Genomic DNA, 11,976 nt, shown 5'->3' with positions numbered 1-11,976 from the left:
CAATCTCTTTTTCTTCTTCTTCTACTCCTATGGGAAATTATAATTGTCTCCTCACATGTAGTAGTGCAAACCTAACTGCAAATGCAGCCAGGGAGATTGGAAGAAATCCTAACTGGCACAGGAATACTGAAAGGCAGCCTATAGAAGAGCTGCTCAAGGACCCAGGCCTCTTCTGAAGCCTTGCAGTGGGCTTCAGTTCCGACACAGATTTGGTATCTTATCTGTGTTATCTATTTCTTTCACTGTGTGCTTGCAGTGTGAGTCTGACCACTATGCAATGTAACTTGTTTCTTTCACTTGATTTTTTTCATTTTACTAAAATAACCAGTGGGGTCACCATGGCTATAAAGGTAGATGCAACACTGGCATATATGCATGGAAACCACAAAGCAACTGATTTTAAGCATCTGTTCCTGTTTCCTTTTAACTTTGGAGTGATATTCTTTTAGATAGTTTTAGTTAGCATATCCTGTTCTTTCATTGCCCTAAGACACATTTCACCCTCCTGCAGAATGCATTTCACCCTCCAGGGCCGTAATATAATTTATCTGGACCTGGTATGAACTTGTGACATGTCCTCTCCCACCTCACACAGAAAAGAAGCGTTTCTCTTATTTGTGAAATAACGTGAGTAGATGAAGTGATCTATGTATGTCCAAATCCCACTAAAATGTATGCATTGCTTCCCCCACCCCCATGCTTGGTGCACTCTGGCAGCAATTTCTTCACCCAAGAGTTTTTGGAGCTGTTACAGTATAGAGATAGGTAACAGACTTCATTTAATCTGAAGTCTAGCATAGTTTTATTTCCACGTGAATGTATTTAACAGCCACTGAGCTAAATGAGAAACTTCCTAGTACATAAACTTTAGGTTTCAGTTTCATTGTTTAACTAGTGTGGTATACTGGTTGAAGTGTCAGACTAGGATATGGGAGAACAAGGTTTGAATTCCCAATCTGCCATGGAACCTTTCGGTGGGATCTTGGGTCAGTCACACTCAGCCTATCCTACCTCACAAGGTTGTTGTGAGGATAAAATGGAGGAAAGGAGAATGATGCCAGCTATTTACATCTCCATCGGGGAGAAAGGCAAGGCATGAATGAGATAAAGAAATATCCCTGGATATTTCATTGGATCAGTGGATATCATTACATCCTATTTAATATACATAAGAACATGAGAGAAGCCAATGTTGGATCAGGCCAATGGCCCATCCAGTCCAAGACTGTCACACAGTGGCCAAAAATACCATGTGCCATCAGAAGGTCCATCAGTGGGGCCAGGACACTAGAAGTCCTCCCACTGTTGCCCCCCCTCAAGCACCAAGAACACTTGCCCCAGACTGAGAGTTCCTATCTATACCTTGTGGCTAATAGCAACTGAAGGACCTCTGCTCCATATGTTTATTCAATTCCCTCTTGAAGCCGTCCATATTTGTAGCTACCACCACCTCCTATGGCAGTGAATTCCATGTGTTAATCACTTTGGGTGCAGATGTACTTCCTTTTATTTGTTCTAACCTGACTGCTCAGCAATTTCATTGAGTGCCCACGAGTTCTTGTATTGTGAAAAAGGGAGAAAAGTACTTCTTTCTCTACCTGCTCTATCCCATGCATAATCTTGTAAACCTCTATCATGTCACCCCTCAGCCATTGTTTCTCCAAACTAAAGAGCCCCAAGCGCTTTAACCTTTCTTCATAGGGAAAGTGTTCCAACCCTTTTATCATTCTAGTTGCACTTTTCTGCACTTTTTCCCAATGCTATAATATTCTTTGTGAGGTGTGGTGACCAGAACTGTACACAGTACTCCAAATGAAGTCACACCATCAGTTTATACAGGGGCATTATGATACTGGCTGATTTGTTTTCAATTCCCTTCCTAATAAACCCCAGCATAGCATTGGCCTTTTTTATTGCAGTTGCAAACTCTCTCAACATTTTCAGTGTGTTATCTACAACAACGCCAAGATCTCCCTTTTGGTCAGTCTCCGCCAGTTTTGACCCCATCAATGTGTATATATAGAGGCAGGTTGCATTCCTATACACACTTACATGAGAATAAGACTCAGTGAACAGCAAGACTTACTTTCCAGTAAGTACAGAGAGAATCAGGCTCTGATTCCTCCCTAAGAGTAGAACTGCACGTTATACTGACAAAGAAGAAGAGATTTGTTTTATACCTTGCCCTTCACTACCCAAAGGAGTCTCAGAGTGGCTTACAATCTCCTTTCCCTTCCCTTCCCCACAACAGACACCCTGTGAGGTAGGTGGGGCTGGGAGAGCTCTTTTGAGAACTGCCCTTGAGAGCAGCTCTGAAAGAACTTGTAACTGACCCAAACTCACACCAGCAGCTACATGTGGAGGCGTGGGGAATCATACCCAGTTCTCCCAGATTAGAGTCCACGCTCCTAACCACTACACCAAACTGGCAAATGTGTTTACTCAACATAGTTGCTATTTAATGGTACGAGCAATAATGGGCATCTGCAGGATAGGATTAGTTGGCCTGCTTATTCTTCTCATCAAAATACTCATCCCCAAGAAAGTTTTTCCCCCACAGATAGGATGCTTCTATCCCTTGGATGAGGGGAAAATAGTTTGTTTTTGAAGGCTGAGAGGAGAGGCATTTGGAAAGGAGGATAAGAGGGAAGGGGGAACAGTTAAGTGCCTCCTTCTGTTTGTCTGGTCTTCTCCACAGACACTCCTTTATGCTTGGCACTAGTATTAATTCCACCCTTAGGCAGTTAAATCTGGTGGAGGTTTGTGCCCATCCCTCCAACATGAAAGCTTCCCTAAATACATTGTCTAATGCCCTGGTCTCCTTTTAGGAACAGATGTTATGCTGCTTGAAGACTACAGCTTGGATGGAGTTAATCACCCACACTGCATTTATCCCCACCGGCGGCGGAGTTCTGTGACGTTTGAAGATGAAGTGGAACAACTTAAAGGTGTTGCTTAGATAGCTTTTTAATAATGAGGTGTTACAAACAGAAGAGACTTCTTGCTTTAATCTTCCATGAAGCACTTAAAATATTATTGAACTCTGTGCAAGGTTTAACGATCAACACAGTCCTGCGGAAACAGCTTGACACATATGATATTGAAGGGGCATCCACATGAAGTTGTTCTCTGTTCATCCCAGTTCTGTGTTTTCCCCTGGTTTGCTGCAATCTTTTCCAAACCTGATTTGATACAGTCAGGTTTGTTTGTTTGTTTGTTTAAATATTGCTAACAAGCCACCTTTGGATGATGCCAAGTGCAAGGTGATGCACATTGGAGCCAAAAATCCTAACTATAAATACACGTTGATGGGGTCTGAACTGGCAGAGACTGATCAAGAGAGAGATCTTGGCGTCGTAGTAGATAACTCACTGAAAATGTCGAGACAGTGTGTGACTGCAATAAAGAAGGCCAAAGCTATGCTGGGGATTATTAGGAAGGGTATTGAAAACAGATCAGCCAATATCATAATGCCCCTATATAAATCAATGGTGCAACCTCATTTGGAATACTGTGTGCAGTTCTGGTCACCACACCTTAAAAAGGATATTATAGCTTTGGAAAAAGTGCAGAAAAGGGCAACTCGAATGATAAAAGGGTTGGAACACTTTCCCTATGAGGAAAGGTTAAAGCGCTTAGGGCTCTTTAGCTTGGAGAAAAGACGACTGAGGGGTGACATGATCGAGGTTTATAAGATTATGCATGGGAAAGAGCAGGTAAAGAAAGAGGTACTTTTCTCCCTTTCTCACAATACAAGAACCCGTGGGCACTCCATGAAATTGCTGAGCGGTCGGGTTAGAACGGATAAAAGGAAGTACTTCTTCACCCAAAGAGTGATTAACACTTGGAATTCACTGCCACAGGAAGTGGTGGGTGCTACAAGCATGGACGGCTTCAAAAGGGAATTAGATAAGCATATGGAGCAGAGGTCCATCAGTGGCTATTAGCCACAAGGTATAGATAGGGGCTCTGGGGCAAGTGATGCTCTGTCTTCTTGGTGCTTGGGGGGGTCAACAGTGGGAGGGCTTCTAATGTCCTGGCCCCACTGGTGGACCTCCTGATGGCACTGGTATTTCTGGCCACTGTGTGATACAGAGTGTTGGACTGGATGGGCTTTTGGCCTGATCCAACATTGGCATCTCTTATGTTCTTATGATGCCATGTACATGGAAAGGTGTGTATTTTTTGCAGGTTCCACCTACATCAGTGCTATTTGCCTTTGCCTTAGCCCTGTGCCTACCATTCCTCCCCCTATATCTACTGGAGGGCTTTTTCAAACATTTTTTTTATGAACACAAGGTTGTTGTGACACTATAGTATTAATTGTTAGACCACTATAGTATTATTGTTATAACAGTCTAGTGCCATGAACTGCTTGTTCCCAGCTTTCTTTTAAAACAACCCAAAACAAAACTGTGGCCCTTTTCTTCAAGGAGATTTAAGGGGTTAGATGCAGACTGGGTGTAACTGCTTAGGATTTCACTGTAGATTCCCCAAGTTGTAGTTCAGCTGTTAAAGCAGCTGTTGGGGAGGGAAGGGGAGGGAAGAGAATATAGATCTGTAATGTATCCAGTCCAGACCGCGTGGCCGGCTTGGGCTCCACGCGGTCAGGCACAAACGTCGAGCTTCGCTCCAAGAGACAATGGACTATGCAGATCCTAGCCCACTCCAATCAGGGGGCTAGGTTCCCGGCCGAGAGCCTATGGGACTCTTGGCCACTGTAAATAACGTATTGGGAAGTGGGTGTGTGTTTTGGGTGGCGGTTTCTCGGGGAATATAAGCCGGCCTGCAAGCCGGCCAAAGTCATCTTGTTCCATCGAATAAAGTACGCTTTGGTGAAATCACTCTACGTCTGCGTACTTTTCAAGATCACAGAACCGGGGAAGGGGGAGGTTCTTTCCCCGTGCACCATTTTCCTGAATAATACCAGTCCCCGTCCCCCCCCCAGCTTGTTTTTAGCCCTAATAGGAGAAAATCGGACAGATGGCCACTGTCTTTTTTTTCTCTCTATTGAGGCTAAAAGCAGTGGGGCAGGGGAGTCATTTTTAACTGGACATGGTAGAGCAAGGGAACAGCCTGGTTCCTATGTGTATCACCCATAGCTAATTTTTCAAGAGTAGACTACACATTGGGGTATACCCAAGGCAACATATGTTTTGACCCAAACTACATTTTTCTCTTGTTCTAAGGCTTTCTAAATAGAAGTTAAATCGTTTTCCTTTAGGGTTTTATTTATTCCTAGCTAGCTAAATCTTGCTATAGTAGCTTCAACATCTACGATCTGCATCATTCATGTAGAGCTGTCATTGTCATGGATCACATCTCCATTTAGAATTACCATGTTATTCCATGTAGAATCCTGACCTCCACAGTGATAGAGGGGTGTGTGTGTGTGTGTGTGTGTGCATCACAAATGTAAAGTTATTTGTTGTTTACAAAAGCTAAATCCATTCCTCCCATATAGTTTGTGTTACCTTCTCTGTGTGGTTTTTCTCTTTCTTCAGACTCTGCAAAGAATTCTGTTCTCCATGTAAAAGCTGAAGTCCATAAATCTATAGACAGCTATGCATCCAGCTTGGCTAGAGCAATTGAAGCGGATGTGCGGATTGCCTTGTTTGGAGGAGACGCTGTACCTGGCTCTTTGTTTCCAGTGCGGACTGTGGTGGGGAGCAACGCATGTGCACGACGTGGGGGCAGGGCCCACATTGGCCAAAGGCTGCAGCTACAAAGCATCGAAGAAGGGAATGCTTAAAATCACCTAAATAGGGAAGGAACCTACAGAACCACTGAGGGCGACACAGGGCTGCTTTCCCTTTGGAAAAAAAGGATAGCTTTGAAAAGCAGCCTCCAACATTTTAGCCAAGGACATCTGAAAATACCTGAAGATTTGTCTTGTACAGTATTAGAATTTGTACATATATGTAAAAGAAACCCTACACATCGTATGCCACCCTGTATACCTAGGGCCACTGTGTGGCTGAATGGCTAAGAAGCAATGGAACTGTTTTGTTTGTGTGTGTGTGGGGGGGTTAAATGGGAGGAATTAGAAACAAGCCAAATTTATTAATGAACTGAAAATTGTTTTCCTTCTCTAACAATGCGATCCTGAGAATGCCTTCATGAGAGTAAGCCCCATTTAATAGACCTCAGTAGGATTCTGAGTAAATCTGGTTAGGAGTGCACTGTAAGTGACACAACTTCTTGCAGTATTAAGAACATAAGAACGTAAGAGACGCCAATGTTGGATCAGGCCAAAGGCCCATCCAGTCCAACACTCTGTGTCACACAGTGGCCAGAAATACCAGTGGCATCAGGAGGTCCACCAGTGGTTTCTCTAGCCACTGAGATCATCCATTTTCCAAGACTGCTTCTCTCGCTGTGCCCCACTGCTTAGGAAAACTCTTGCAGTTTGTTCCAGATAGGAGTCCGGTGACACCTTAAAGATTACCAAGATGTACTTCAGCATAAGCTTTTGTGAGTCAGAGCTCACTTTATCAGATGTGTAGATGGTGTTAAAGTGTCATTGGACTCCTGTTTAATTTTGGTACAACACACAAGCATGGCTGCTGTTCTGGAATTTTCTCCAAGCATCCTTGGAGAAAACTACAATGAAATGGGACAGTTGTTTTAATAAACCCAGTATGATCCATCAAAGGTAAGTACGTTGAATTAAAAAGGGAAAGGGGAGTAATTTATATAAGTATTAGTTACTTTCCTGATTGAACAAAAGAATAAAGTAGAATTTCCTGCTCAGAAAGGTGTGTTTGACTCTATACTTAGGCTTGCTTTGATGAACTCTGAAGTCCACCATGCACTTAGGTTTAGTTAATTAGCAGCATTTGAACTAGTTCTTATGTGCAATTATTTCTGTCAGGTGTTTTATTTGAGGATGAATTGCACATGGAGGTTTTTCTGAAGCAAAACCAAATCGTTATGTGCAATTATTTCTGTCAGGTGTTTTCTGAAGCAAAACCAAATCATAGGGTAAAGTAGATGTTTGAAGCATGGAACTGGAATTCTTTAAATGCAACATCTGAACACCCATAATACAATTTACTGCTGTGCGCGAAGGTCTTTCATGTGCTGCCATATTTATGTGGGTGTTTGATAATGCTTAATCTGGCAGTTTATGGGAGCCTACCTGAAAGTTTCTACCCCCGCTGTTCAAAGGAATCGCTTCTTTGGGAGTTCACACAAAGGTGAAACCTTTTTGCTGTGTCACAGTTTAGCTATCCTTGTATATGTGGGCTTTGAGGATGAGAAAAAAGGATGAGTTTTATTCTCACAACGATGTGTTAGCACAGGTAGAATCACAAAGAATTAGATGTACATCAGTTAGGTGCAAGCTAAACCTTGCAGTGCCATCCTAAGCAAAGTTATCTCCTTCTAAGCCCATTGACTTCAACAGATTTATAAGGGTATAGCCCTGTTTAGGATTGGACCCTCAAATTCCCTTCCTTTATTCCATCAGCCTGAATGGAAATACAATTCATACATGCCTGTTTACATCATATGGGAGGGATTTTGAGGATTACTGGAATAATCTAGCCCTGGACCTCCTGTGCTCTGCCATCCATAACAGTTCTACAGCAATTGTTATCTCTCTATTAGCCACAAAGGACTACAAGCTTTTTAAAGCCTGAAATAAATGCTGCTCATGTAGCTTCCGTAAGGCACAATGTGCAGTCCCTTTCTGTTGGCTTTAAAGAGCTGTCTTTCTAGCATTAGGATGGGTTCTGAATCTGAAAAAGCAACAGACCTGTACTTTTTGTGCTGTCTGCCTCTCTTGTGATCTGAAAAGCCTTTAGTTCTTTAAAGGTTTGGCAAGAAAAAGAGGGCCTGACTAGATGATACATTGGGAGTTCTGTGAATGGAGTTTCTGGCACTTAAAAACAACAACACCCTACTCAGCAGGCACCTGGGGATCCAGTTTGGATTGGGACCACCCCATGAGGGAATGGTTATGATGGCAGGAGTCAAAATTTTGCACTGACCTTTTTGCTGGACTGTCTATCCAAATTATGTTTAGAACAATGTACCTGTGCTAGCAATAGTCTTGAAATGTAAGTGTGTTCTGCTGTATAGCAGAATAGCTATGGCAGATGGGTTCAATCCATTCCACTCTTTCATCACAGGAAGTCTTAGCAAAAAGGAGTGACCCATCTCCATGTTTAAAGATTCCTGTTAATGCCGTTTCTACAGAACAATATACTTTTTGTACTCACCTCTCTTACACAGTTGTAAATACCCATGTCTTCCAAAGATCAATGAATAACAACCCAAAGTAGTATTTTCATTCCCAGAATGTTGTCATTTCTCACATATCATGGTGGCACTTAAAGCTTCTAACCCTTGTCAACTGAAACCCTTTTCCCCCTGAAAGACAGATGTGACTGTCTTCCGTATTTTAAAGAAAAACCCTTTCAAATAATGGGGATTGTTATTCTGATCTTACTTTTATAGTGAGGAACAGTCAGTGTTTGCCATTGTTATTACAAAACGTTTTGGGAATGTTTATGGTACTTTGTTATCTGGCACAAAAGTAAGTCTGTATTCTTATAGAGAAACTCTATATGTTACATATTACTTTTGTATTTCTTCCCCAGGTTTTAGAATGATACATTACTTTCTATCTTCATTCTCTAAAAATAAAAATATTTTAAGATAGCATTTTTTCACTCTGAAATGTGACCCCAGTGGTAACAAAGTATTTTCTAAACACTGGCAAAATACCAGCTCTTTAAGCAAGGTCTGGTTACATGACGTAAGAGCATGGTATGGTAAGATAGCTTGAGCAGGCCAGTCACCTTCCTTACTTCAACTGCCCTCAGCATTCTCTGCTTCCTGGAGACCAATGAGCATACTCATTCCTCATGAGGCCATTTGTTTTTCTTGGGGGGGGGGAGCTTTTTCATTTATAAAGTAATATATTTCATCATGCCTTGGGAATCCGCCTGGACTATCCTGGTCAGGACTGAAACCCCTGTATTTTCTGGGGGCACCCTTATTTAACTGCTCTACTGCCAAAGAATGTTGGGTTGTTGTGTGAGACTGCAAGGGGAAGAAAATTACCCCTGACCTAAATGTCTCCCCTCAACATGCTATAAGCTCTCAGAGGCTTGAGCACAGACTAATTTCCCCATCTCTCTTTTCTTTTTCAACATTCCACATCTCAAGCATGCACCACATTTGTCAGGCTGTTGTTTTCTTCTTTTGATGCATGCAGCCACATTTTTTTCCGCATACTTGCAGAGCCAGCAAATATCCAGAAACCCAGAACTTAGGAAGGGGTAGTTTTGCTGCTTTCATGATTGACACCATCCACTATTTTTACTATTATAGTGATGATAAACAATTAGCACAAATATCTATTACTTCTCTGACAGTTTAAGACAGTTCTCTGACAGTGCAATCCTAAACAGAATTTAAGATTTATCACAGCATACGATTTTGTGAGCCAAAGCTTCAGGTTCATGAAGTAAACCCTTTATGCACCTGATAAAGTAAGCTCTGACTCTCAAAGTTTTATGTTGAAATAAATTGTGTTAATGTTGAAAGTGCCAAGGGACTCCATATTTTATTCTGCTGCTACAGAATAGTGGAGCAGGCGCTCCAGAATTGCCACAATGTCATACAGTGCTCTTTTTGCATTTGATTTCGAAACTAGAGGCTTCTAGAATAGATGGTATTGATTATTTTAATGTTACCACTGAATTTAAATTGTTGCTTTTGAACCTAATGTAACCATCCTTGGGATAAGAATGTGGAAACAACTAGTCAAATTCTCGATACAGAACTTCCCAGTTTGGACTTATCATACCCACAATCTCTATAGGATGCTGTAATTGGATTTGTGTGATATCTGTAGTGATTCCCCACACTGTCCTTGCCCTCGAGTACCTGAGAGGCAGCAGGGATCTGCATGTGTGTGAGAAGGCTTGCACCCACTTTCCCTCTTCACTCCTGTTGTATGGGGCAGATACCTGCCAGTGCTCAAACTTACCTGCCCTTCCCTTGTTGTCTGTAGTTTGAGACTCAGGCAGAGGTGACCTACATGCTTGCGTTGGCTTCTGCACACTCCCTGTAACTCCAAGATTGAGTTGCCTGCTCTATAACCTGCTCCAAAGAAATAGTGCATAAGCCAAAAAACAGTAAGTCAGGCTATCTGACATAGTGAGAAATTCAATTATTGTATCAGTGGGTAGCTGTCTTGGTCTGCATTAGAACAGCTAGATTTGAGTCCAGCAGCACCTTAAAGTCCAACAAAAGTTTTGGGGTATGAGCTTTGACTCTTGAAAGCTTATACCCTGAAAATCTTATTGGTTTCTAAGGTACTACAGGACTCAAGTCTAGCAATTATTGTGTGTTAGTAAAACCTCATTTTAAAAAATTTCACAGACTTCTTCGGTTAATATACATGATCACCAGGTAACCAAATTTCCTACTAATAGATTTTTAAAAATACTTGGCCTGTTTTACATAGCAGGTCCACTTACTAAATTGTATTAGTGTCCCCACTGGTTGCCATTAATGAGTCTTGTGAAAGAAGATTGCACCATCTCCTGTACCTCTGTGCTGGCCTCATCACTCAGGGAAGGAGCTGGAATTACGGCCAAGCAAACAGGAACCTGCTTTTGCTCACAAAGAGTGTGATGTTTACGTAAAGCGAGCAGAACCTTGACTTTTATGGTCTTATTGTCAAACTTCTTGCTAATATGTCATAGTGTTTAGCATACCATGATAGGCCAAGAGCTATTCAGTCATGATTCCTGTCCCTCTCAGCACAGTACTAGCAGCCTTAAGTTTATATTTCAGCTCTGTATTTAGAATAGGGAATGGTTCCAGCCATCACAGCAAGTGTCAAGGACTGGATGACTGCTGGAAGCATTCCATTGACTAAAGTGTTTCCCAGACTGTTTCTGTACATCCCAAGAAGCTAGCAAAGGTAATCCTCAACGAACCCAACTAGTTCCCTTCTCCCATGCTTGAAATTAATGACTAAAGTGACCAAATGAAAGCTAGATACTCGGGCTATAAACACTTTTGGCTATTGAGGGGAAAACCCTATTGACTAGCCCAAGGTGAGCAACAGTAACCACTTCAAACAGGAGTCCCGTGGCACCTTCAAGACTCCTGTTTTGAAGTGGTTAGTGTTGTTCACCTTGGGCCAGTTGATTCTCTCTTGACAAAACTCTGTGAACCAGGAAACAGTTGTTGTAGGGCACAGCACTCTGGATAGGGGGACGTATGATAGGACACACAACCAGGTGGGTAAGTCATGTTGGTCTGAAGCAGTAGAACAAAGTTCGAGTCCAGTGGCACCTTTAAGACCAACAAAGTTTTATTCAAGGTATGAGCTTTCATGTGCATGCACACTTCCTCAGGCACAAGAAGTGTGCTTGCACACGAAAGCTTACACCTTAAACTGTTGGTGGTCTTAAAGGTGCCACTGGGCTCAAACTTTGTTCTTCAGTTAGATAAACCGACACAGTTATCTTTCATTGCTGTCACAGTGCGGCTGCTTTCTGTGGGTGTTTTATTGTATGAAGAAGAAGAAGAGATGAAGGTCCAGCATTTCTCATTACAGGAAATAAAGACCGGGCGACTCAAGTTTTCCTGTCTTCGTTTCCGCAGCGCCGCACTACCAGAGCGACCCACAACCTGAAAAAGCCTCGTTCACTCGCCTAACGCCTCGAGTCACGGAAAGGACGGCTATCCTTGCCGATCAACCAATGGCTTTGCCTCTCGCCTCTGCTCTCGTCGATTGGGCAGAAGACAAGTACGTGAGGACGGACCGTTTAGGTTTTAATTTGGGGGGGGGGGGGGGCGTTTCCTTAACTTCCTTTTCTTCCAGCTCTCTTGTTTTGATAGGCTACAAGGATTCCAGTGGGCGGGGAAAGCAGCGCGATTGGCAGGTTTGGGGAGCCTCTTCGGCGGCGTCTTTGGGCTCCTCGTCCTTCCTTTATAGTTGTCGGA

The 11,976-nt window shown here is 42.6% G+C and overlaps 1 protein-coding gene across 2 annotated transcripts in view; it reads left to right on the top strand.

The window, feature by feature from the left end:
• Positions 1-6,270, top strand: part of GPR161 (G protein-coupled receptor 161) — an 11,391-nt gene extending 5,121 nt beyond the window's left edge. For both annotated transcript variants that reach the window (XM_015428237.1, XM_015428238.1), the window contains exons 5-6: positions 2,829-2,948; positions 5,505-6,270. In XM_015428237.1, coding sequence (XP_015283723.1) covers positions 2,829-2,948; positions 5,505-5,752 — 368 coding nt within the window. In that variant the 3' untranslated portion in view covers positions 5,753-6,270. The remainder of the gene's footprint in view (positions 1-2,828; positions 2,949-5,504) is intronic.
• Positions 6,271-11,976: the final 5,706 nt, after the last annotated feature.

The sequence above is a fragment of the Gekko japonicus genome, unplaced genomic scaffold, assembly GCF_001447785.1.
Source record: "Gekko japonicus isolate JY-2015 unplaced genomic scaffold, Gekko_japonicus_V1.1 scaffold2003, whole genome shotgun sequence".
Lineage (NCBI taxonomy): Eukaryota > Metazoa > Chordata > Lepidosauria > Squamata > Gekkonidae > Gekko > Gekko japonicus.
The sequence above is the reverse complement of the archived record's forward strand: the minus strand, read 5'-3'. Positions and strand labels throughout refer to the sequence as shown.